This window comes from Acromyrmex echinatior, chromosome 1, assembly GCF_024713525.1.
Source record: "Acromyrmex echinatior isolate Ae372 chromosome 1, ASM2471352v2, whole genome shotgun sequence".
NCBI lineage: Eukaryota > Metazoa > Arthropoda > Insecta > Hymenoptera > Formicidae > Acromyrmex > Acromyrmex echinatior.
The window spans coordinates 21,724,823-21,749,533 of NC_141852.1; the positions used below are offsets into that span (position 1 = coordinate 21,724,823).

Here is a 24,711-nt window from a genome sequence, read left to right on the forward strand (position 1 = left end):
GGAGAGCCAACTTCACACAGATCGAGTATATACCATACTGAAAAGACGTTTAAAGATTATAATTTTTATTATTAAATTTTGTTTAATTGTTTTGAAGTTTTTATATATAAAAATTAGTACACTCTTCCTTCGCGCGATTTTGTAATAAATACACAAATAATATATGTAAATATTTATTGACTTCTTATTTTCTTAAACAATAGCAAATTATTATGTTCGATATTCCGCCTTTCTTTTAAACTATTGTTGTTGAAAAATTCAGGCGCAGTATTCGCCCATGTGCGATTCTCCTTCGGGATATTTAGAAAATCGAGCAAACTACTGCTCAATCTTGGTATAATTGGATATAATATTAAAGCACCTATTCTACTACTTTCCAGAGCAAGCGATATAACAGCTTTAAGTTCCTCGATCGAATCTGCATTGTCGACTTGTTTCCTCAGCTGCCAAGGTTCATGATGCGCCACCATCTTATTTGCGCAATGAAGCATATTCATGACCGCGTCTACGACATGATGTAAATTGTATTCCTCGTAACTTTCGCGTGCTTTTCTGCCCACGGATTTTAAACTCTCTCTGGTTTCATCGGCAACCTGAGACTGCAACACGTTCCAATATCTTGCGGGATTAGGGAACTCTTTGGATGGATTGATTGCTTTACCCACGCAACGATTGACTAGATTGCCCAATGTATCCGCCAATTCGGAGTTCAATGTGTTAATAATTTTGATTGGACTATAATCTACAAATATATATTTTTAAGAAATCTGATGCAAATGATATGTAATAAGTGAATGCATGATTTATCTTACTTGCGTCGTTTTGTGGTACCGCTTCTCTCAGAATAAAGTATCGTAATCCTTCTTCTGAATAATCATTTGCAGCTTCAAATGGTGAAATTACATTTCCTTTTGACTTCGACATTTTTCTATGATCAACAGTCCAATGAGCGTGACACAGTAACGTCTTTGGAGGCTCGAGACCTATCGCTATTAAGAATGCTGGCCAATAGATACCGTGAAACTTCAAAATATCTTTCCCAATTATCTACATCAATAATTTTCTTTGATATAATCCATATTTTAATCTGACAATTTTCATATATTATTAGCCAAGAATTATGATCCATACTTGAATAGTGGGCGGCCAAAGTTCTTTATATGATTCATTTGGATATCCTAAGACCGTTAAATAATTTATTAAGGCATCTAACCATACATATATCGAGTGAGATTCATCGCATGGGGAAGGTATAGCCCATGGCATTTTGTTTCTGATTCGAGTAATGCTTAAGTCTTGTAAACATGTACCTTCGTCTATCCACTGGGATAATGTTTTGTGATACAGCGCTGGTCTAACTGTGTTTTCTACAAAAGATCTGAAATTTACAATTTGTAATCTTAAAAGGAAGAGAAATAATTACTGCGTTTAGTGGAAAAAACTGATCAGTGCGCTCAGTGATTTTTTAATATAATTGATTCTTGTCTTTAATTTCTCGATGAATCTGAATGTAGGCATCAATCCATTAATTAAATAATCACTAAGCGCTCACTGATAAGTTTTCTCTGAATGCAGTCAATGAATTAAATTAAAATTCAACATCTTTTTATACCATCTTTGAGCCAATATTTGAGATCGTTTTGAAATGCACTAAGTCGGAACTTGTAATTTTCTTCCTCAGTCCATTCTACTATGTTTCCCGATTCCGCGGAGACTTTGATTACTTTTCCGGTCGAATCTCTCTGTTCCACCAATTCTGTATCACAGAGGAATGCTTCGTCCGATACACAATACCATCCCGAGTACTTTCCCAGATAGATATGCCCTCTTTCTTCTAATTGTTTCTGAAAGTGTTCAGTTTTCTAATGTGAGTTACAAAATATCACAAATATATATAAGATTTGACATTCAAAAATAAATTTGCTCTAAGAACCCAAAAATGATACACTGCATCACAATGCTGCTTTTCTGTAGTTCTAATGAAACGCGAATAATCCACTTCAAACTTATCGCACATTTCCCTGAATTGCTGCGAAATTCTTGTACAGTACTCGAGATTCGGTACACCAGCTGTAGCTGCAGCGGCTTTAATCTTGTTACCGTGTTCGTCGGTGCCAGTAGTAAAAAATGTTTGGTGACCTAACATATTGTTGTATCGAACAATGGCATCGGCTAAAACTGCGCTATATAAATGTCCAATATGAGGACCTAATATACAAAATATATAAATTTATAATTTTCTTATTTAATTTCTTATTTAATAATTTAGATTAATGACAGGAATTTTTAATTAAAAAAAAGTTACGTACCAGCATTTACATAAAAAATCGGCGTAGTAATGTACTTATTTTGAGATGAATCTTTTACATAGTGCCTTTTTATTGTTTGATTCCAAGATGTCCGCATATTTTTTAATAAGAATGAAAATGTCGCCGATTTCGAGGGCTTTGCAATTACGTGTTTAACTGAAATTTAAATTTATTATTATTATTACTATTATTATCATGTGAACAATTAACATTTAGAAATTTTTAGACAAAAAAGTAAAACAAAATATCATATTTTTCGTAACATTAAAGTTACGTTTTATGTTGCACGATTATTTTACAAGATAGACATAAACATTTTTCATGAATAGAAACATTTTTCATGATTTTATGGAAAAAATGATATATAGGCTCGTCGTCTTAAAAATATTTATTATATTTTCTACTAATTTCTTGTACATACAGTTATAATACATTAAATAATTTCTTATTTCTATCTCTTCGTCTCAACATTATTCAACTCTAAAGATATTGTTTCTAATTGAGCTATAAGATCCATGTGCTTAAATTCGTCGGGTCTATTGGTAAACGTTTCAAGTAACTGTAATCTGTGTTCGTGATCGTTGCAATAATATAACTGCAATTCATTAGCCAGACATTGTGCCTCTTGCACTTGTAGTAATTTTGTATCAAATTCTCCACGCATGAGTATAATGCCTTTATTCTCTCTCAATTCAGTGTAGTGTATCATAGTCAAACACTCAGGTGCATTTTCTTTGTGAGTCTGATACCATAAGAGCGGAGTCATGTGTACTTCTGAGCCATAGAATTGGCACATTATAAATTCATAGCCTTGTTCTCTCGGTAATGGTAAAAGGAAGGTGGAGTACTGCTTGCCGCGTGCAAACATTTTATCATACTGCTCGGGCGTCATCGTACCGCAGATACAATCCTTCTGTTTGTGATACTCATTCCATATTTTTATAATCTCCTCTTTCGATTTATTTTTTATCATATCAACTTTCATTATGCTATCCAAACATGTTTCTTTCGTTTGCGTATCAGGTTCCAAAGCTGGCTTTGCCTCAGTTTGATAGAAATTCGCAGCTTTCTCACGTTTCTCTTTAACAACAATGATTTGATCCTTTACTCACAATAATTCTTTTTATGTAAAAATTACATACAGTCCTCCTCAGCAAGAATGATACAAGTATAATTAGCTCACATGTCCATAATGTTTAAGTCACTCACAAATTGACAAAGATACAGCATTGTTAACCATCACAACAACGCTCAATTTGTGAATGATTTAAACATTATGGACATGTGAATTAATTATACTTGTATCATTCTTGCTGACTCCAAAGAGAGTCGAAACGTTCAAAATAAAGAAGACATCAATCTAACATCTGATTATTGATTGTTTACTAAATAATTGCACTGTTTATCGTTGTTGACTCTCATTAGCCTACTATATTTATCTTTTTATATTGTTTTACATTATCTTTGCTAATTTTATGTTGTATTTCTTTCATGTAGCGGCTTTCAGTAGCTAATCTGGGGTCTGTTTTCTGTGACTGAACTAGTGTACATTTTTTTAACTTAAAGTGAGAAAGGTATATGTTTGATATTTATCAAAAGCGAGAAAGAGAGTTCAGTCTAACATGCAGTCTAGTGCAGTCTAATCCAGCAACAGAAAACAGATCACTAATGTAATGCAAGTGACTAAACTCAACTTTGTTGTAATATCTAGATAGGAATGCATTTGTGAAACATAAAAATTTATAGTCAAGTTCATAATTGTCAGAAAATACAGATAATCGTTGCAAGAAACAATGTTGACAGAAATAGTAGCCTTGTAAGCTTAGTAGCTTTGTGAAGATCGTATACCTTGCTTCTCATGTATTTTCTTCTCCTGGTGCTCGACGCGCTGCAGAAACTCCTCCGGGCTGGTCTGCTGCAGTTTGGCAATTTTCTGAGCATATTTGTCGTAGTAGGGATTCCTCTGTAATTCCTCCAGAACCTTTTCAAATCTCACCCGGCTCGTCATCACGTACCTCTCGTTGCTTGTCCTTGCCGTTATGCGACTACTCTTTAGATACCTGCCCAAGCGCGTTGCGTTTCGTAGTAAAACGCTTGCCATGAATATCCACTGTCGAAGTTGTCGAACACGTATCAAGTCAGCTGAAACTGCGAAAGTGGCACGTTGCGTCGTCGCGCCGCCGTCACGCGTGAAGTCAGTTAATAATCCAGATGTCGCCTCCGACGTTTTAAATCTCCTCATCCTAACAAACGTGCATCGTTCCGTTTTCCTTCATTATCGCAGGGGCGCTGAAATTATCGTCGTCATGATTGAACGATTCTGTAACCGATGGCGACGATGACGATGACGATTTTTAAATGTTCAAACAATAGCTTGTAAAGATATGGATAAGTAGCACGAGGTTCCGGTACGGCAGTATCGTAGCTATGTGAAAAAGACACCCTTGACCCACATTGTTCTGGATTTGCCTATCGCCGAAGTACAAGGAGTTTATCGAAAATACATAAATCATCTAGAGCCTTTCGCATTCGCCGTTTAAAATTTTATATTGGTTTCGCACAGCTTCAGCCGTGAATAGTTCCAAACAGAACAACAAATCACGATAACGTCAAAATGAATCGGAAATTATTGAAAAATGATTTAATGATCATTTTAGAGTCCTTTTGACATCATAATAACTGTTCTGCTTGCAATTGATTTGTTCCTCGAAGCTTTCACAAATATTAAAGATATTGATTCAATACATAATGTTGAAAATAAAAACTTATAATATCCGATACATAATGTAGAGAAAAAAAAAATGAAATTGGCTGTATTCAGTAAAAAAGTAGCTTTGTAAGATTTTTCTTCAATATACGATTGGTTTATCCATTTAGAGAGAAACCAATTCTTTGATGAAAATTTTTCTTAGATTTTTTCAGAAATTATAAGACAAGAAATCTTGAAAATTTAAAATATTTCAGGAATAAATATATGAAAATTTCTAAGAAAAAAATTAGACTTTCTCATCAGTATTTCTGATAAGTGTTTCGATAATTCGTATAAAAGTGTGAGAAAATTTTCACCGAGAAAGGATAAAAAGCAATTATACTAAAACATCTTATTACAAAGGCTGCTTCTTCTGCTGAAGAGCACAACCAGAAGAGTACATTAATTGTACTTTGTTGTTTAACACATTGCAATTGCAAATACAAAATTGACAAAAATAAAAATCCGTCTTGTGTTCCAACGTTCGCGTTTGTCCTTGTTTAACACTTGATAAATAACAAGGAGTAACATGAAATTATTTCTTGAATAAAAGAATTGCACTAAAAGAATTGCGAGCGTCAAGTGGAAAGTAGTCTCGGCGATACGTTCGGTGCCCCCCGTTATTCGGCGCCCGCGTCGCGCGCCGTCTCGCTACAGGCCTGAGGCCGAGTTACCGCGATGTCAAGCGAGCAACTTCGCGCGGCTGTGCTCCGAGAGACGTGGAACGCGAACGCTCGAACACGACGCGATCGCGCACGAGAAAGTCACCCCGATTATCGGCGATTTCGCGCGTAGAATCGTCGCGGCGCCTACGTACAGGCGTCGCGCGGCGTCGTGCAAGTGAAGTGACTCCATTGAGCGGCAGTGTGGCCTACCCCCGCCGTCTCCCGCGCCGTCGGTCGGTGACGCACGCTTCCGGGAACCATCAGTCGCTGCTCTTCGTGCCCACAGCGAGAGGGAAAATGTCGGCGCGCTGTCGATGGGGCTTGTCGTGCCGCCAGTGAACAGCCCGATCGTGACACGTTAGAACGACCTTATCGCGGCCCCAGTGACCCTCACTGGCCGAAATCCGGCTCGTAAAGTCTCCCCATACGCCACGGTCATTTGCGTACCCTCGATTTGGCTCGACCTTCGCGCGTGAAAGAAAGAGAGAAAAGGGAGCCAGCAAGGAAGAAAGACGGAGAGAGGGTGAGAAATATCGTGGAACGGTTAGGAATCGAGCGAAAGACATCGAGAGAAAGAGAAGGACGGAGGATAGGTGCAAAACCACACCGCCGTGTAAAGATCCCCGCGTAAGGTAACGTAAGGGAAAAGCCAGGCGGAGTGGAGGTGAGAGAGAAGGCATACGGAGGTGAGCAGTGACATGGCGTCGTTGGCGATGTCAATAGCGAAGAGTGAATTCATCGTGGGTGGCAAGTATAGATTGATGAGGAAGATCGGCTCGGGCTCCTTTGGCGACATTTATCTCGGCATCAACATCTCCAATGGCGAGGTAAGCCAACCCCAGGCGTCTCTCGGCCGACCTGCACGACCTACTGCTGGACTGCTGTTTGCTAGCCAGCCAGCTCTGTTTCCTCTGTTCTGTTCGCGTTTCCCGTTTGCCGTTTCTCGGCCCCGACTCGTCTCGTCTTGCGAAACCCGATCGCGAGTCTTTCCATCATTCGTGCCGACTATCGTCCAACGTGGCCTAGGTCGGATGAGACGAGACGCGAAACGGCGCCGCGACATGTCGATCGCGATATCTATGTCGAGACAGAAGAATCATCCTTCTGACCGTCAATATCTGTCGTGGTGATCATGATCGATGGGTTCGAGGACCGTTCGCATCGCGAGTTCATCCGCCGTCAACGATCGTTCCGCGGAAAGCTCCGCTACGAATACATCGCGAATGACGTATGTTATACATATGTATGTCTTGGACGCAGTTGAGATAAATATAAGCTGACGCTTGTCAACATTATCAAAATCCCAAATGCGCACATATTTAGCAATTACTCGCGAAAGCGATATAATTTCTTATGACTCAGTGGAATTAACAATAAATTAAGTGTAAGTTAAATGGTCACAGTTTGATCAATTTTAATTCTGTATTCTTAATAGATTAATTTCACAAATAAAGAATATTATATCAAGAATGAAGTAAACAATGACGCGGCAATTGACCCTTGTTCCGTTTGTTTTGTAAATTGTTTCCTTTTTGATGATATTGTTAGTACATTGTGTTTTACTTATTTAAATATGATGATACGTCTCATAGTATAAGTAATATATGAGAACAATAATGTATCCTGTTATGATACAATGACAATGTGTAAATAATAATGAATAGGAAATAGAATTTAAGTAAGATTTAGATAAAAATGGAGTTAAAGAAGAATTTGTAAACTTACAATTTACACTTTAGTTCTTACAGTTATTAAAAGGGATTTACTTTTCATCTTCTATTTTTCTAATATTTTCAATTTTTTGGAATGCTGTCTATTGTTATTCCTGTAATTCAAATATAGACAGTGCTTAAGAAACAAAGGAAAGTCAAAAAATAGTAGGAAGAAAGAAACCATAACATATGCTGTGTTTCAAAATTCACTGCCAGTGCTGAAGTTTATAGGTTATATTATACTAATTTTTTAGCACTGGCAGTGAATTTTGAAACACATAATATTATATTATTCCATTTATTTGCATTTATTTGATCTTCATGTTAGATAAAGCTTTACAATGTAATTTGATAACATAATATATTACATATAACACAATGTTTTTATTTCAGGAAGTTGCTGTTAAGTTGGAGAACATGCGAGCCCGACATCCACAGCTTTTATATGAATCGAAGCTGTATAAAATATTACATGGTGGTATAGGAATACCACACATACGTTGGTAATTATCATATTTAATTCTTTGCTTATGTATTATATTTAGTTGATATATACATCATATAATAATAAAATAATTTGTTAATAAATTATTATTACAACGAGATTTATATAAGCTGAAATTATATAATGAGATTATATTAATTGAAAGCTAGTATTAGAATCAGATAGCCAACTGATAAGAATTTTCCTATCTTTAGGTATGGTCAAGAACGTGAATATAATGTTCTTGTTATGGATCTTCTTGGGCCATCTCTGGAAGACCTTTTCACTTTCTGTTCAAGAAGGTTTACAATCAAGACAGTCTTAATGTTGGCAGATCAGATGATTGGTAGGATTGAGTATGTTCATTGCAAACACTTTATTCACAGAGATATAAAACCAGATAATTTTTTAATGGGGATTGGGCGACATTGTAACAAGGTACGCATTTTAATATTTCGTCATTTCTTCAATATAACATATCAGAATATAAAATATCATACATCAATACTAAATTACGGAATGCTAAATTACGTTTCAGTTATTCCTCATCGATTTTGGATTGGCTAAAAAGTATAGGGATAGTCGCACAAGACTGCATATAATATATCGAGAAGATAAAAATTTAACAGGTACTGCGAGGTATGCTTCTATCAATGCGCATCTTGGAATTGAACAAAGTCGTCGCGACGACATGGAATCACTTGGCTATGTTCTTATGTACTTTAATCGAGGATCGTTACCGTGGCAAGGTCTCAAAGCTGCGACGAAGAAGCAGAAATATGAGAAAATTAGTGAGAAAAAAATGTCCACGCCAGTAGAAGTCTTATGCAAGGTACCCTAAAGAATTTTTTCTTATTATTTTTGTGTCATTACATGTACATCCTTGATACAAAAATTACCATTTTTCAGGGATTTCCTGCCGAATTTGCAATGTATTTAAATTATACGCGAGGTCTACGCTTTGAAGAAAGCCCGGACTATATGTATTTACGTCAACTTTTCCGCATACTTTTCCGTACATTGAATCACCAATATGATTACACATTTGATTGGACGATGTTGAAGCAAAAGGCAGCAAGTAGTAATATTAGCGGTGGAGTATCAACAGCTGGACCAGGTCTCTCTCAAGGTGCTCAAGGTGCTCAAGGGCAAGGACAAGGCCAAGGTCAGGCACCTACTCAGGCCACCGCTCAATCAGGTGCAATGAAAATTTTTGGAATTAATTTTTCGCAGCATGTCCACGTATAGTTAATAGATTTCTTTAACAATTAATGTACAGCTCATGTCGTCATTTCATATTCAGCCATAACAATCATAATGGGGTTATACTCTAAATTATTGAAACTTCCCAAACTACTATTCTGTATCACCTGTCGTTAACTCTGAATTTTTTGGTTATGTTGTTTATATAAATTATCATTTTTTAACAGCCAATTTCAACCTTAAAAGATGGTTGGAGTCCTCCACAAAACTCAACATATCGATTGGCACAAATCATTCTTCCAAGAAGCAATAACTCTGGAGCTTCTTAAATGCTTTTTCCTTCTTCTCCTATGAGAAAATTGGCCCGGCAAAAAATTTTCGGAGAAAAGATTTTCTTTACTATTTACTAATAATAATGACTGAAACACTAATGGAAATATAAGTATGCTTATTTGCTAATTAACATTCACTTAACGATTAATTTTGTCTCGTATGAACCTATGCCAAAATTTTTTAAAGATATTTACAGAAACTCACATATTTCTCATCTTTTTACGAAGACTTACGTTACTTCTCTTTTAACGTTCGTATTTTCATGGCATTTTCATAATTAAATTCTTCAGATCCTGTGTGAGTTTGTTTTTTGAAAATATTGTTGAATGATTTGAAGCACAATGTATCTAAATTTAATATATTAAATGTTTTTTTTTTTTTTAGTATTTTGTATGCATTAAACTTACAAGATTTGTGTGTTATATCTTTCCGTCTATTAGTTTAATTAGTAAACTTATATTTCAATATCTTCTACTGAATTTTAAATCAGTAGTGGTAATGTTTCTTGCGTATAATTATACGCAAGAAATTGTATGAAAAGTAAAAACATAAATAATACATTTGTACATTTTACTATTATATAATACAAACAACAAGCGGAGTAACGTCAATACAAAGGGAAAATTACATTTGCATTATTCACAAACATATTATTTATAGCAGAATTAAAAAAAATATGATAATTATTTTCTATAATTTCAAAATCGGTTTTATTTGTTCCAGGAGCGCGCTAAGACTATAACTCTTCATTGTAGCAACAATCTTGATTGCGATCACTAAAGTGTTTCAAAGTGAGGTACCGAATTTCTTACAGAAGTTATCATTCAAAGAGTCATATCAGTCAACACTCTAATTTCATGCAAAGAGAGAACGTGATGTAAACACACTACAAATGCCAGCATTCGCGTATATGCGACAAGAGGAGCATGGTTGTATCAGACATTTACTGAATCATATAAGATGTTCTAACATTGGTAACTTAGAGTTTCGGCTGATTGAACTTTTTGAATTTTGAAATCCGAGTGAGAGACCAGCCAGCCAAAAAGTGGCTTGTTCTTATTTTGTTATTACGTATTTAATTTACCGTTGGTAATCATTGAAAATAAAGGTTTTGTTGCCCTGAGGAAGATTGTAAGGAAGTAAACATATATTGGGCTTGAATGGGTTATTTAATTCGCGAAAATATGCAACTTTCATGGAGAGAAAGAGAGGATGTTCAGATCATTCTCGGATGCTCGCGTTAATCTGCGGAGCGTGTGGTTTAAAATTTTATATCTATTCTATAAACAAGAAAAAAGAGATTCACAGAAAAATATGCGAGTGTTTTTGTGAGAGTATGAGTACTACTGTGCAAACTGATATTCTGCTTCCTAAATTTTGTTTTGTCTTCAACATATAGTGTGATCATACTAGAGTATGTGGAATGTTGAGAAAGTGTTAATATTTTTCTTATCAAGGATAATATGTCAATAGTATCAAAAGTATTGCACACTTTTGATACGTTTGACCGGGATAATTTTTTTTTATATAAATGAACGATTACGTCTCTCTCCGATATAATATTGACAAGTTAAAGTAATATTAAAGATACCTTAATGTTAAGGCAACACTCTTAATTGTTAAGTATGTACCGTGCTGTATTGAGTAACGAGTACTCCATCGAGAAACGAACAAACGACTAACGATTCTATTGTAGAAATATCTCTCGATTTACTCTCTTTCTGTCTGTGAATATGAGTCGCAGAAGTAAAAAAAATCGCTGAAGAAGAAGAGGAAGAAAAGAAGAAATTTTTAATAGTGGGAAATAGTTACAAGCTTACTTTCATTTAGATAATGTTTTAAAAAGTTATCTTATTGGGAAAGTATTCCTGTAACAGGTTCTAGCTGGATAATTCTTCCGTATATAGTTTTAATAGCCGAGACTGTGCAGTAGCTATTTCATGTGCTGTTGCTTCAAGATTAAGTTTAATATTTTGTATACACTTTAAAGGACTTCATACTTCATCATGACCAACGTTCTTCGTACATGCATACACATACATACCGAGAGAAGTTGCCTCGAAACAGTCAGAAATACTTATTGATATTGGCAGTTGCTAAAGAACTATTGTTTCTATTCATATCGTTTAAGATTTTAGTTATATTATTCGTTCTATAGTTGCTAAACTCTTCACGTCCATGTTCAGCGAGCATTAGTTTCCAAAAAAAAAATGTTATAATCATACACCCTTAACAAATAATACTAGCGTGCGTTACACGTTCTCGTCGTGGAAGGTACTACCAGTCAGTCGTCCGGTCAGCTTTAAGTACGATTGCAATGATAAATTCAACTGAAATCTTAAAGCTTATAACGAAGACGCGGATTATTGCTGTCTGGCGGACACTTTTGAAAATACGGAAAAAGATGCAACCAATAACCATCCTCGATTGAATGCGTGGTTAATTATTATTATTATTATGAAGGGGATAAATGAAAGTGTAAAAGTGCGTATTACCATGTGAGAATGAATGAGCGAGTAAGTTAATGAAATAACTAACGATATATGCACTTAAGTACTATCCGCTATGTGTATGTGGGTATATATATACACGTTGAACGTATCGCAAAATGTATATACATATGCACATATACATGTCTGTATGTATAATAAAATTGTGACAGTAATTAAGGCATACCTTATTTCATAAATATTTGAGGAAATACATCAACGGTTTACTGCTCCTTTTATCTCTACAAATAAAAAAAATTGAAATATTGTATTATAAATTTCTGTTTCATTAAATGTTAATCTTGCTGATGATTTACGAAATTCGGCTGTTGTGTATAATATATAGCAACAGTAAAAGTGTATGATGTTTGGTCAAGGTAGATGGCGTCTACAAGACCACTCCACTTTCTATTGTGATACCATCACTGTTTAGGGTGTACATACATACAAAACACTTATGTAAATATTTTTAGACCATATATTTGACAATTCTTAAAGGCATATATATATATATATATATATATATATATATATATATACACACGATTTTTTCTTCCGTATTGTTAATACTAAATAACATTGCGTTTATAAACGTAATGAACACTGAAAAAAAGAGCCTCCCAGCTGCGATGCGCCGGTCATCGCACTGTAGCCCATCGGAAATAAATAAACATTGCACAAGTGCAAATTACGAATTAGTAGATCTGCCCTGTACCTTTTTCGCATCGATACATGACAAAATTCTATATAAAGGCCTAGTTAATATACCGCGTTATTCATAACAACATGTATAATTATCTCGTTTCATTTTTATAGAGCACAGGGTACAGCAACATAGTATAAAAAATTGCTATCATGAAAAAATTAGAAAGATAGTCTCTCTTATGCACGACACATTGTGAGGATTCTGTGAGCATATATTTTATCACGAAATAAATAATGAAGCAATGTGGGTTCTTAATAATACAATAGAGTGTGAATTTTCCTAAGTTCTTGCGGTCCTACATTGACAGAGAAGGATTGTTCCGGGCCATTGTAGGGGATCTTTATTTCGGCGGCAAGTAATTTGTGTTCCTGCATTGCTGCCGCCATCTCGCGATTCGGATACACGGCGAAATTCGCTTCTGCTCTTCCACCCGGTGTTCGTTTGATAGCCTCGCGACGTACTTGAGCCTAACAAATATATTTTAAACATTCAGTAATTTACATTGCATTAATTTTTTCACTATTTATTTATTTTTTATCTCCACTTACCACTAGCTCGTCAACTCGTTCTTTCAGTTGCATAATGTTTCTTTGACGTTCCAATAAATAATGATAAGACATTTCGGGCACTTTACGCCTTAAATCGGGAACTGTTGGATATACCAAAGTCTTTTCCACATCCTGAAATATGAATAAATATATTCATATGTATATATAGGAGAATATTTGGGTGTAATAATAATTTATAAACAATGATTTATCAAACTATAATTAATTACCTTGACGAGATCAGTAGTCTTCTTTCGCAATTCTTGAATTTTTGTATCCAGAGATTTAAGATTCGTCGGCGATGGCAACGGTTCCAAACGATCTAACTTTTGACGCAAGACAGCGCACATTATCTTCTTCTTTTGCTGGTGCTCATTATTCAAAGCTTGCTTGAGAGCGTTTATCTCCTGTACATAATATTTGTTGTCCAAAGTACTCGTTATCGAAGTGCTTCCCATCATGCTGTCTGTACCAGATACTGATATCGTTTTCTTGCCAATCGACTTCAGCTTTTCCTTCAATTGTCCCTTCTCTGTTTCTAAACTATCGATATCGGTTTGAAGATGATCCATTGTTTCTTCGAATTCTTTTTCCTGTGAAGAAAAAACATGAAGAAATCAATAAAGAAATATAAGGATACAATATATGATGGGAAAAGAGATACCTTGCGTTTTAATTGATTTTGCGCCTCTTCTAATTTTCTCTTCAACTTCTCGACATTCATTTCGTGTTCATGCTGTTGTGTCGCAAAACGCTTCTCGGCCAACTCCTTCCGCAGTGTCATTTCAGATAATTCTTCTTGTTTCTCTCGTAAAGCTAATCTCGCCTCGCGTATGTCACTATCCCTTGCTTCGAGTTTTCTAATTTAAAAATGTCAAAAAATTATCTCAAAAAATCTTAAAACAGTAATTACATAAATCTAATGGAAATGTACGTACCTGCTGAGTATTTTCGTTTCTTCCGATTCCTTCCTAACAGAACTCGCTCTAGCCACAATTGGCGTTATTTGCTCGCTCTCCTTAGATTGTTGCTGACTTTGTGTTTGTCCGCTTATAGCTAATTCATTTTCACACTCGGCCATTTTCTGCGCCAGATTTGCCGCTAGTTGCTGTATTACCGTTAAACTAGCCTTGATAGTAGCTACAGGACCCAGATCTTCTGTATCGTATACTCTTTCGCTGGACGTTGCAGCCATCTCCTTCAATTTATCGGCCGGTAATCCTGTGTCTAAATCTGAAAAATTTATAAAAAATTGAATTCACTTCTAAAAATATTACAAAAATAGATTTTCCGAGAAAGTCTATCTAAAAAAAACCTACCGCCATTTTCGGTAATAGCATGCAAGGCACTCTTTAATAGATACTGAAGTGTCTTCGTAATCTTCACACCGTGCTGATAACATGTAGAAAATTGTTCGTTGCAATCTTTATCTAATCCTAAATTGGCGCCTACAGAAAATGCAGGGCCAGCGTGATCACGTGGTACTCGTCTTCTAGCTGATTTCAAATGTTGCTGGATCACCTCGCATGTTGTCTCAACGTGCTGACAAAGTTTACCTTAAATATGAAGAATATTATAGTAACATTTACACAAGTCAATTTTAATTAACCAAATATTACATACCTATATCAGCACTTTCTCCTTGTATTAATACTTTGATCGCCGCAGCATCAGTAGCTATGGCATCGCATGTATTGCCCAAAGTTCTCGTGCCATTCACGATTAAGCGTGCCTGATTGACAGCTATACTTTCACCGAAGAGCACGGAGAACATTGTGGCGAAGTATCCACAACATTTCTCGATCGCGTCCATCGGCAAATTCTCGTCCAACTGATCTCTTTTAGCCAGCTCTATCAGTGAGTCCAAGGACTTTTCCTGCGCCGCCATTTCCGGATAAGCCGCTCCCGCTTTAAGTAACATTTCCGAATTGCATGAGTTTAAAGCTGACTCAAAACAACCCAAAGTGGTTTGCAAAGCATACATATGCGAGCACAAACGAGATCTGAATGAATATTGCGCTACTGAGTGACCTCTCACTACAGAAGTTCTGTAATAAAAAAAATTGAGTATTGAACATACAAATGATCTAAATACAGCTTGTGCGAAAATAAGATTAGTAGTACCTGTCTATCTTTTCAATCGATCTATACTTTTCTCGAACTTGCGAAATCAATATCTCCGTTTTTTGTGTCATCCTCGGTATTAATAAGAGCATCAATATCGCGTCATGATCTCCACCGCGAGTTAAAAATGCAGGAGGCATGAAGGACAGCAAATAGCACACATGGTTTCGCGCCTCCTCGGCGTCTAAGCGACGCAATTCAAGATCGACCGCTTTAGTTTGTGCTCGGGTCTCGGCAAATGTCTTCTGGAAGTCTAATATTTCCGCAAGTTGTTGATCCGCACCTAAATCATAAATGATATGAGAATTCATAAAAAAATAACTTAGTCAATAAAATTTTATATATTTCTATATTTCCTATGTTACCTCGAACGTTAGTTTTGGTGGATTCCGTTGATTGAACTCGTTGCTGCAACTGCAAACATTGTTCCTGCAACTGATGCGTAAGTTCACGGAACTTCGTAATGGTTAATTCACGATCCGCCAACGTCTCTAGCGCGGCGTCCCGATGTCGTTGGGCGTCGCGCGCTGCTCCAAGTGCAAGATCCAATTCCTCGCGAAGCTCCAGCTCTAATTCTTTGGACGATTCGGCCAGTTGATCCGACATATCCTGAATAGATTTGTAGCATATTATTCGTTATGCATTGTAGATTATATATGTTTCTTGCAATACAAAGTATAATACTTGTAGAGCTTCCAAATCTGCAACAGCCTCTTCCAGTTCAGCTACTTTTTCCTCCAACGCCATTTTCCTCTCACCTAATACCTCGACCATCTCTTCGGCTCCTAACGCTGCATCGACCTAAAAGAAACGTTTAGCATATAAATGTATACAAATTAATTATTCCTTCTTAATTATCCCCCTTCTTGTTGCTTTTCCGCTACTTATGTTTTCCCCCTGCCTCAATATTTTTCTCATTTTCCTGTTATCCACTTTACTTTCATGCTGTTGATATATTTTGTGATAAATTGTGAACATCTAAGAGAAGAAAAATTTTTACCTTCATACGTTTGAATTTTATTAATTGACGATTTGAGAACATAATTTTATGACATATATATACATTCGCCGACTAAAAGGTTGCACACTTTTTTTTAATGAGTTTCGGAATGCAGTCCGCTCACTGAGCGATTGGTTCTTATTTATGAATCCGTAAGTAAGGACCAATTGCTCGGTGAGTAGGTTACATTCTAAAAATCATAGAAAAAAACTGTTCCAACTTTTTAGTCGGTGAGTGTACATCATCGACGATTGAGAACTCTTGCAATTGTTTTAGTTGCACAAATAGATATGACGATTAAAACTTTTTTCAATTAATTTATTACTTCAATTCAACTATTTTATTAATTTATTCTAATCGTTCAGGACTATATTTACAATTTGGTTTTTTAAAAAAAATTAACATCGATCCACCAAGGCATGTCGATGCGACTTAATTTTTATATTTTATTTTTTAATAATTGACTATACGATTGCGAGGAGAAATTGATTGGATGGAGATCTTATCTTTAGCATTATATGCCGAGGAATATTGGAGGAATAACGAGAGAAATAGATTCTTCATAATTTTAATTATAGGAATTGTTATAAATTATATTTGAACATATTATTTGGTACTTTTGTAATTTGCAACCTTTTTTATTTATATATTTTTACTGAGAATGATCTAAAGAGGATCGAACGTATAGCATTGTATTGAAATTATTGTAATATTAAAATTCATTTATTAGCACTTAACATCCTCCATAATATCAGCCTTTATCATTTAATTTGTTTTAAAATTTTGAGTCTAAGCATATTGATTTTTAGTTATTATATACAAATTGATGTTATTAGAAATAATGTTATATAAATAATATGTACTTGTTCTTGTAGATCTGCTATCTGATGTTCCATTTCTTCGACTCGCGCCGACAACTTCTCTTTCGTGCGACCTAATTCCAAGATCTCAGATTTTTTCTGATCCATATCCTTTTGTAATTTTTGGAATTCGTGTTTCTCGTGCGCCGATAAATCGCGCATTTTCACGAGCGTTTCACGCAACCTATTATTTTGTTGTTCCAATTGCTTTACTTCGTAGCTCGAAGTTCCCGTAGTTGATCCACCGCCGGCTGCCTAATTTGCGAAAATAATAATGTTATTTACATTAATATTTTAAATATTAATGTTATATATACCAAATAAGAAAGATACAAAAACTTTATAAAAATTAAATGAAATATTATACCCGTTCAGACATTTCTGTGCGTAATATCTCTAGATCTAATGTTTGTTCCTCCAATTTTTCCTTAAGTTGCTCTAACTCGATTTGGAGAGTTTCAGCCTTTTCTTCTGCCATTTCTTTATCTAATGTAGCCATTTCTACTGTTTCTGCAAGATCAGACATTTCTTCTTGATATTGTTCCCTTGCCACATGAGCTTCTCTGGCTTCTTGTCGAGCTCGTTGAAGTTCTCTTTGAAGGCTTGCCTTTGATAACATAAATAGAAATTAAAAAATTTATTTTTGAAAATTAAAAAAATAAACTCGTTAAATAAAGACCTTTACCGTATCTCTACCTATTATATATATATATATATACTCACTTGACTTTCCATAACTTTGGCCTTAAATTCAAGAAGCTGTTCAATTTGAAGTTTCGTTTTTTCGAAATCTTTTATCCTTTCCTTGTCTTGCATTCGCTTTACACGCAGCGTTTCTACTTTCTCAGTAAGATCACGTACCTATAATATTGTATATGTATATACATCATAATTTTACACAACAAGGTAAATAATTTTATACGAGGGAACAGTAAAAAAAAAAGATCGAAATTATTGTAAACGAAATTTACCTGAGATTTTAAATTATCGTTTTCTTGCACAAGTTGCAAGTGTGACAATTTTTCTTCTACTAAGTTTGCAGCCGCTGCTGAACCTGCCATGACTTGACCGGGTACGAATTGCGGTTTCAAAGTTTCTACAAAACCTGTCTGGATTACAGAAAGGGAAAAGAGTAAGATATATTTGCATTTTGTACCGTTGGGTGTTCTTTTTATTATCGCATAAAAGAATTGTGTCGCCAAAGAGTTTCTTCAAAGTCCTCTGGACCTGTGTACCTGTGCTTGAAACGCATATACACACTAGGTATAACTAAACGGTATATGAATGGCGCAAATAAAGATAACATAATTATTCTCAAAATGCGGCAATGAAAAAAACACCCCACATTACCTATATATGAGAATCCGTATATGATGTTACGATAATGCCGTTGTTTCTGTATTTACAATCGGATATTATAAAATTAGTCTGTTCCATGGTGATAAATGAGAAATTAGTTGCAATAGCAAAACACCAACAAGCTACACCGAAACTTCTATTAGTACTAACGAATATATAGAGGAAGATCCAGTTGATGAGTTGAAAATCGTGTTATGTGATACATTTACACAGGATATAACTAAAATCAGAGCATTGATACTATCTTATCTATTAGGTCCTAACGACTTACATATGTGTTTATTTGCATATCTCCGTTAACTTTTGACAAATATAACTCTGAAAAAATTACTGATCAGGCAAAGCTACACCTTGAAGATATAAAACCCATCCGTGCTAAATATTAGTATTATTATAAGCTTGTAACACAAAACACGAGGGGAATTCAATTCCTAACTGTGGAAGGACGAGACGATGCAGAACATACCTTCCCATTGTGTATTGTAAACTATCGAAGCATCATAAAACTCAGTTAATGAAGCTGATATATAATTAAACATAATGATATGCAAAGAGTAAAACAAAATTAAGGGTCCTATTCTGTAATTTTTAACGATATTATTGTTTTACAATTGTCATTAGTGAACAATTTTTCTATAAATGACAACTGTTATTCATTAATAAAAAAAATAATAAAATTGTCATAAACTCAACATAACAAACACCTCTCTCCAGGATACGCATTATGAAATTATTTGAAATGGATTCTGATCGGAATTATTCGATTATTAACTAGATTTTTATTGTATTTTCTATCATTTTCTATCATTTTCTAGGAAAAACAAAATAATTCCCCGATTGAAATCCATTTTAACTTATTCCATGAAGTCTCCGGCTAGCGTTGAATTTACAACAATTTCGTCGCTATTTTGTTGTTGTAGAATAAGAAAGTTTTTTACTAACGACAATAGTTCAATAATAATGTTGTTAAGGAATATTGTTACGGAATATGACCCTAACACGTCATTAATAAATTGATAATCCACTAAGGATGAACGGATCCGTTAAAAGTGCAATGACGCTATTTTTGTTACGAAAAATATGTGTTGATGCTTTATGATCGACAAACAGCTAGTATGAGAAAGAACAAGATATTAGAAAGGTGATGTATTTAAAAAGTTGAGATATTACAATTAATGAGTATTAATTACATTATTTTGATCATCTTGGGCCTTTGGCTTTTTGCCGGGAGGCGAGCTCGTGCTAGGGGATTTCTGAAACACGTACGTGCATTCCCATATGAATCATTCTATGCCAATGGAATTCTCTGACTTGGTTTTACAAATTTACACTCCTTTTCTTTTAATTTTCGTCGTTAATTTCTACCTTTGTTCAAACACACTTTTCGGTCAGACGTGCACAATTATATTTAATTGGCCGAGTTACAGAATAGGATTCTTTGCACATGAATGTAAGAAACATACAAATACTAAAAAAAAACCTATAGATTTGAAAATATCAGATCACCTGTTTGTTAGTCAAAAACGATGAAAATATATCATATAAAAATAATAGCTAATTTGTTCACATAGGAATTACATCATTCATTATATGTACGTCATGCCTTAAATCTTTAGAATAACATTTTTTTATAGATAATTTTTTTGCTCTTATTACATAATTGATATAAATAGTAAGATATAGAAAATATATAATGTTATAAATATATATTGGTATAAAAGTAATTTATATACTAAAACATTATTAACAATTTTTATAATTTTTATTGCAATTTATAGTACATCTTACCTCAACAAATGAGGCACGCTTCGAAGTCGATGTTGGTGCTGGGATTAATGATTCGCCGCCGTCTCTACGTTCGTGTAATGATCCAGTTAGGCTTTCTGTACTTGGGGCACTTAATAATGTTCTACTTCCAGATAAGGATAATCGAGAACTGTAAAAAATAACACGAAATAATTAATGTGTTTAATAAATTATATATTTTTTTACAGTACCCTCCATAAGTTTGGGAACATCCTACGTTTTATAGGAAAGTTTACATGACAGCGATCTATACATGTTTTTGATTTAAATACTTCATAAGACATCTAAATGACGATAAACATTATCTAGAATTTATCTAGAAAAATATTTATTTAGAACACCTATAAGCTTGTACATGCCGAAAATATGTTGGACAATCATTTCACAGCGTCGAAGCGCTTAAGATTGAATTTCGTGCTTTGTTGTATTGTTTATGTATATTGTCACTTGTTTTGCAACATCATATTTGTGTTCGTTGTATATACACAGGTCGTTTAATTGTAGTTTAAAGGTCTACAAAAGTAGTAAATTATTTGGGGGGATCACAAGTTGATTTCAGACTCCGTAAAAATTGTAAAATGGCCCTGAAAAATTAGATTTCATATGAATCGCATTTTAATAAAAATTCCATATTTTAATAGCATGTTATTAAATCTTTAATTGAATAAACGATGAAATAAACATACAGTGAATACAAAAAGTATTCGTACAGAGAAAATATTTTTTAAAAAACTTTATTTTTAAAAAGTAAATATTATACATCATAAAAACGAATGATTTATAATTTCTAACGTATGAAAAGAAGAGCATAAAAAACCACCGCACAAGTTATAATTTGTGATATTTAATTATCATTACATTAATAAAAACATTAGACGTTTCGGCCACAATCTGGCCATTCTCAGTAAATTCACAATATTCTTAAAACGCAGAGTTACATATAACTGACATTAAATTCAACCGTCGTATAATATAATTATATGTAAACATGTTCTTTCATATGTGAAGGTGCCTCGTACAACAATGTTACACCGCCAATTGTCATATCAGTAAATATTATCCAGCGAGAAATAAGTCATCGAATTGATGTCGAATCGATATCGATACGATGATTTCAACACCAATTCAATGTCGATTCGACGTTTAATTGACGATCATTTCTTGGTGAGTAATTAACAATTTATTCATAAATAATAAAATAAAAGACTGTATGTTTCTTAAAATTATATATACCAAAAAGATATGCATTAATTATAGAAAATGTATCTGAAAAATAAGCGAAAATTAAACATTCTATTGTTTGGATAAAAAAGTATTCGTACAATCGAGAAATTTAGTTTCTAAAATTAGGAATACATGCGAAGCTCGTTTGTTTATGTTAAAACAGAATATATTCATTGTATAAAATTGCTAATTAATGTTTATTTTTTACAAGACTTTTTATAAAAAATTTCCTTGTACGAATATTTTTTTGGTTTCAGTGTATATACATACGTTATAGATAACGTACGTATGTATGTATTTTTTCAATTAAATTATTTATAAGTCTGTAAAACGTAGCGTTCTCAGGCTTATGGAGGGTACTGTATATACATTTGTTGTGCTAGCAAGCTGGCCGCAAATCAATCGCGATAGAAACTCTAACTTAAACTTATATTATTTATATGTTAAAATAAAGAAATGAAGAAATAAAAACCTGCACGTAAAATAATAAAAATTGCAGTAAAAATATTATAACAATATATTCACATAATTATATGTCCGTAAAAACACACATTATGTTTTGACACATTATGAAAAATATGAAAAAAATATAAATATCTTATAAAGATGCAAATTTAAATTAAATTAATAAATAAAATATAGCTTGCAATATTTAGCAATGCAATTTTCGTGTCACAATAACAAGCGCAACAGAAATAATCGCTAATTGTTTATTAACTGAAAATAAATACGCATATTGTAAAAGCTCCATAATAGGCATATTGGCAACTTGTTTGTGCTTTAAGGCTGCAGAATGCTTTAGATGTTCAATAATGGGAGATTGCAGTTGGCATTTTGACAGAGTAATTACGAGATAATTGTGATTTTCTATAAGCAGTAAAGATAAAAAAATACACCTTGCTGACATAAATTCCGTTTGCTAAAATTTAGCTTGCAGTAATCTTACCCAGAAAGTTTGTCAGTTTGCTGGCGAGTAACATTCGCAGGAGATGTTTTTCTCCGTACACTTTTATGAGCAGCATATAATTATATTTAAGAATTTATTAATTACATACTCGCCTATTCGCCTATTTATTTATACAAGAAATTTCAGAAATATTCTAAGGGAAAATAATGAAATAATATTTTTTTTACATTTTGATATTATCAAAAAATGGAAAACTTACGCTGTAGGCTCATTCCTTCGACGCATACTAATGCTAGCATGAAAATTGTAAAAATACACAATTTCAAATATTTTTTCTTTTAAATTTATAAATCACACTGAATTCGATAATGAACAGATTACTTTTTGATACAAATCTGGAGACACAGTAGTGTCTCGACGCAAAGCCAAACGCATAATTTATATTCTGCTTACATTTTAAAAGATGGTATATTATTCTAAAAGTGTCAAAATACTCTACAGCATATTATTTACATTTATATTTAATTGTAAGACTAGAATAATCTATTATTTGTAGTACGCGCTGATAATATTTACAATTTACTGCACTTGTTATAGAAAAAATTATATATATTTTTTATTTAAGAATGTTTCTTTTTTAAATCTAACCAAGATTTTTCAATGCAATCTGACATTTAAATATTTGACAACTTACCTATTTAATCGACTCCTAGCTCTAGCGGCACTATCATCAGGTGTCGTGGCATTACTGCCCGCAGATGATGGGCTAACTGGCTCAGTCCTATTACCAGCCTCATCCAATAGAATAAGTTGTGTTTGGCGTGCAAACATACCATGATTCTCTGCGCACTGCGACAATAAAAATAAACAATACAAATATACTTTCCTTTCTTTCTTCGTAAGTAAATAAAACTGAGTCCGTTTTTTGTAGCTGTACTAGTATATACTTTTGGAATTTAAAGTAAGATAGATATATGTTTAATATTTGAGGAAAGTGAGAAAGAGTACAGCGTAGTAGATTACAAAAACAGATCTACTGCTATAACGTAATCTTGAAATATACAGCGTAATCCTACTGCTATAACGTAACCTTGAAATATACAGCGTAATCCTATTCTAAAGTCCAACATTGTCGTCGAATAGTTAATTTTGTAATTTCATATATGGCAATTTTTGGTACTATATTCTAATGGAATGCAAATGTGTGTGATTGAATTCGCTGTAACAGAAACAATATCAGTTCTTTCTCAGAAAAATAAATATAATTGTCATTGATTGTATACAAACTTCTGTTAAATTTCAATTAACTTAATTAGCGGAAATTTATCAAATAATATTTATATCATTTCGTTAATATTAAATTATTTTTTATCATTCGACACTTAAAAAAACAGATTATAAAGACAACAAGTGACATATAATTTAAAATTTTTTTGCTGCAAGCAATTCTGCCAGTTGAATCAATCGTCGATGTTAATCGGAATTTGGTTGAGGTACTCTTAAGTATCGGCATGTTTCTCTGTTGATTTACCTTGAAATACACCTGTCCCTTGACGCTGCCATTGTTTTTCCCCTTTGGTTCGTCGAGTATCACGCCGATCCATTTACCCGACGCAAACGCCGGATAACCGATGTAGGCGATCACGCCTTGGCATTCCTTCACAGGGACCTCGACACGTTGTCCGATTTTGAATGACATCTCTGTATCCGTCAACCGAGACTCGACCTAGACGAACGCATTAACCTGTACGCGCGATCTGCGCGATTTCTCTCGATTCCGTGTCGCTCGTCGTTCTACACACAGAGTAATATTTGATTTGTGACAGGACAAATTGAGTGCCACGAGTTTCTAGATCCTCGATCGAGCTCCAATGAATATCTCCAAGAGTGTCCAAGAGGACAGGACGTGCCGTTCAGGTCGAAGTATTGTCGATGTTATGCCACTCCGAAATCCGAAATCCGATATCACTAATCACAGTACGGCACTGACACTACTGGTGATAGTGACAGAACGACTGTGACAGTAGACTATTATGACGTCATGAGGCAGTTGTGTACTGCCAGTGAAAAGGGAATATATAAGTAACATACTAATCTAATGCATATTCTTCAATCCTGGCAACTCTTATTACCATAAACATACATCACATTCATTTTTGACACTACGATTTTATCTGAAGTTTTAAAATAGCCACAGACTGTTATCAAGTCTGTTCAAAATAATTTTATATTG

The 24,711-nt window shown here is 34.2% G+C and overlaps 3 protein-coding genes across 11 annotated transcripts; 1 reads left to right on the plus strand and 2 right to left on the minus strand.

The window, feature by feature from the left end:
• Positions 1-160: 160 nt before the first annotated feature.
• Positions 161-4,699, minus strand: MetRS-m (Methionyl-tRNA synthetase, mitochondrial). 3 transcript variants are annotated; one of them, XM_011067042.2, is made up of 8 exons: positions 4,158-4,699; positions 2,310-2,465; positions 1,934-2,208; positions 1,613-1,844; positions 1,311-1,367; positions 1,132-1,178; positions 813-1,047; positions 161-742 (listed from the first exon to the last, which is right to left on the minus strand). In XM_011067042.2, the coding sequence occupies exons 1-8, from the start codon at positions 4,549-4,551 to the stop codon at positions 174-176; spliced, it is 1,965 nt and encodes a 654-aa protein (XP_011065344.1). In that variant the 5' UTR covers positions 4,552-4,699; the 3' UTR covers positions 161-173. The 3 variants fall into 3 exon arrangements, with proteins under 3 accessions (XP_011065344.1, XP_011065343.1, XP_087259052.1); XM_011067041.2 differs by having other exon boundaries at positions 1,132-1,367; positions 4,158-4,691; XM_087402926.1 differs by lacking the exon at positions 4,158-4,699 and adding an exon at positions 2,731-2,886 and having other exon boundaries at positions 1,132-1,367.
• A 1,094-nt stretch (positions 4,700-5,793) lies between these two features.
• On the plus strand, positions 5,794-12,120 carry LOC105152632 (casein kinase I). 4 transcript variants are annotated; one of them, XM_011067033.2, is made up of 6 exons: positions 5,794-6,550; positions 7,829-7,938; positions 8,135-8,357; positions 8,458-8,751; positions 8,829-9,117; positions 9,350-9,564. In XM_011067033.2, exons 1-6 carry the CDS (start codon positions 6,422-6,424, stop codon positions 9,433-9,435), a joined length of 1,131 nt encoding a protein of 376 aa, XP_011065335.1. In that variant the 5' UTR covers positions 5,794-6,421; the 3' UTR covers positions 9,436-9,564. The 4 variants fall into 4 exon arrangements, with proteins under 4 accessions (XP_011065335.1, XP_011065336.1, XP_087259186.1 ...); XM_011067034.2 differs by lacking the exon at positions 9,350-9,564 and adding an exon at positions 10,179-12,120 and having other exon boundaries at positions 5,808-6,550; XM_087403060.1 differs by lacking the exon at positions 5,794-6,550 and adding an exon at positions 6,586-6,951.
• Positions 12,121-12,735: 615 nt separating this feature from the next.
• DCTN1-p150 (dynactin subunit 1) lies at positions 12,736-24,653 on the minus strand. Of its 4 annotated transcripts, XM_087402878.1 has the most exons (20): positions 24,010-24,653; positions 23,173-23,327; positions 22,738-22,770; positions 22,518-22,577; positions 20,330-20,477; positions 19,732-19,794; positions 18,154-18,291; positions 17,906-18,043; positions 17,550-17,789; positions 17,186-17,437; positions 16,007-16,123; positions 15,688-15,931; positions 15,323-15,605; positions 14,822-15,246; positions 14,518-14,754; positions 14,137-14,431; positions 13,863-14,058; positions 13,429-13,791; positions 13,199-13,330; positions 12,736-13,117 (listed from the first exon to the last, which is right to left on the minus strand). In XM_087402878.1, the coding sequence occupies exons 1-20, from the start codon at positions 24,175-24,177 to the stop codon at positions 12,902-12,904; spliced, it is 3,903 nt and encodes a 1,300-aa protein (XP_087259004.1). In that variant the 5' UTR covers positions 24,178-24,653; the 3' UTR covers positions 12,736-12,901. The 4 variants fall into 4 exon arrangements, with proteins under 4 accessions (XP_087259004.1, XP_087259012.1, XP_087259016.1 ...); XM_087402886.1 differs by lacking the exon at positions 22,518-22,577; XM_087402890.1 differs by lacking the exon at positions 19,732-19,794.
• Between the last annotated feature and the right edge of the window lie 58 nt (positions 24,654-24,711).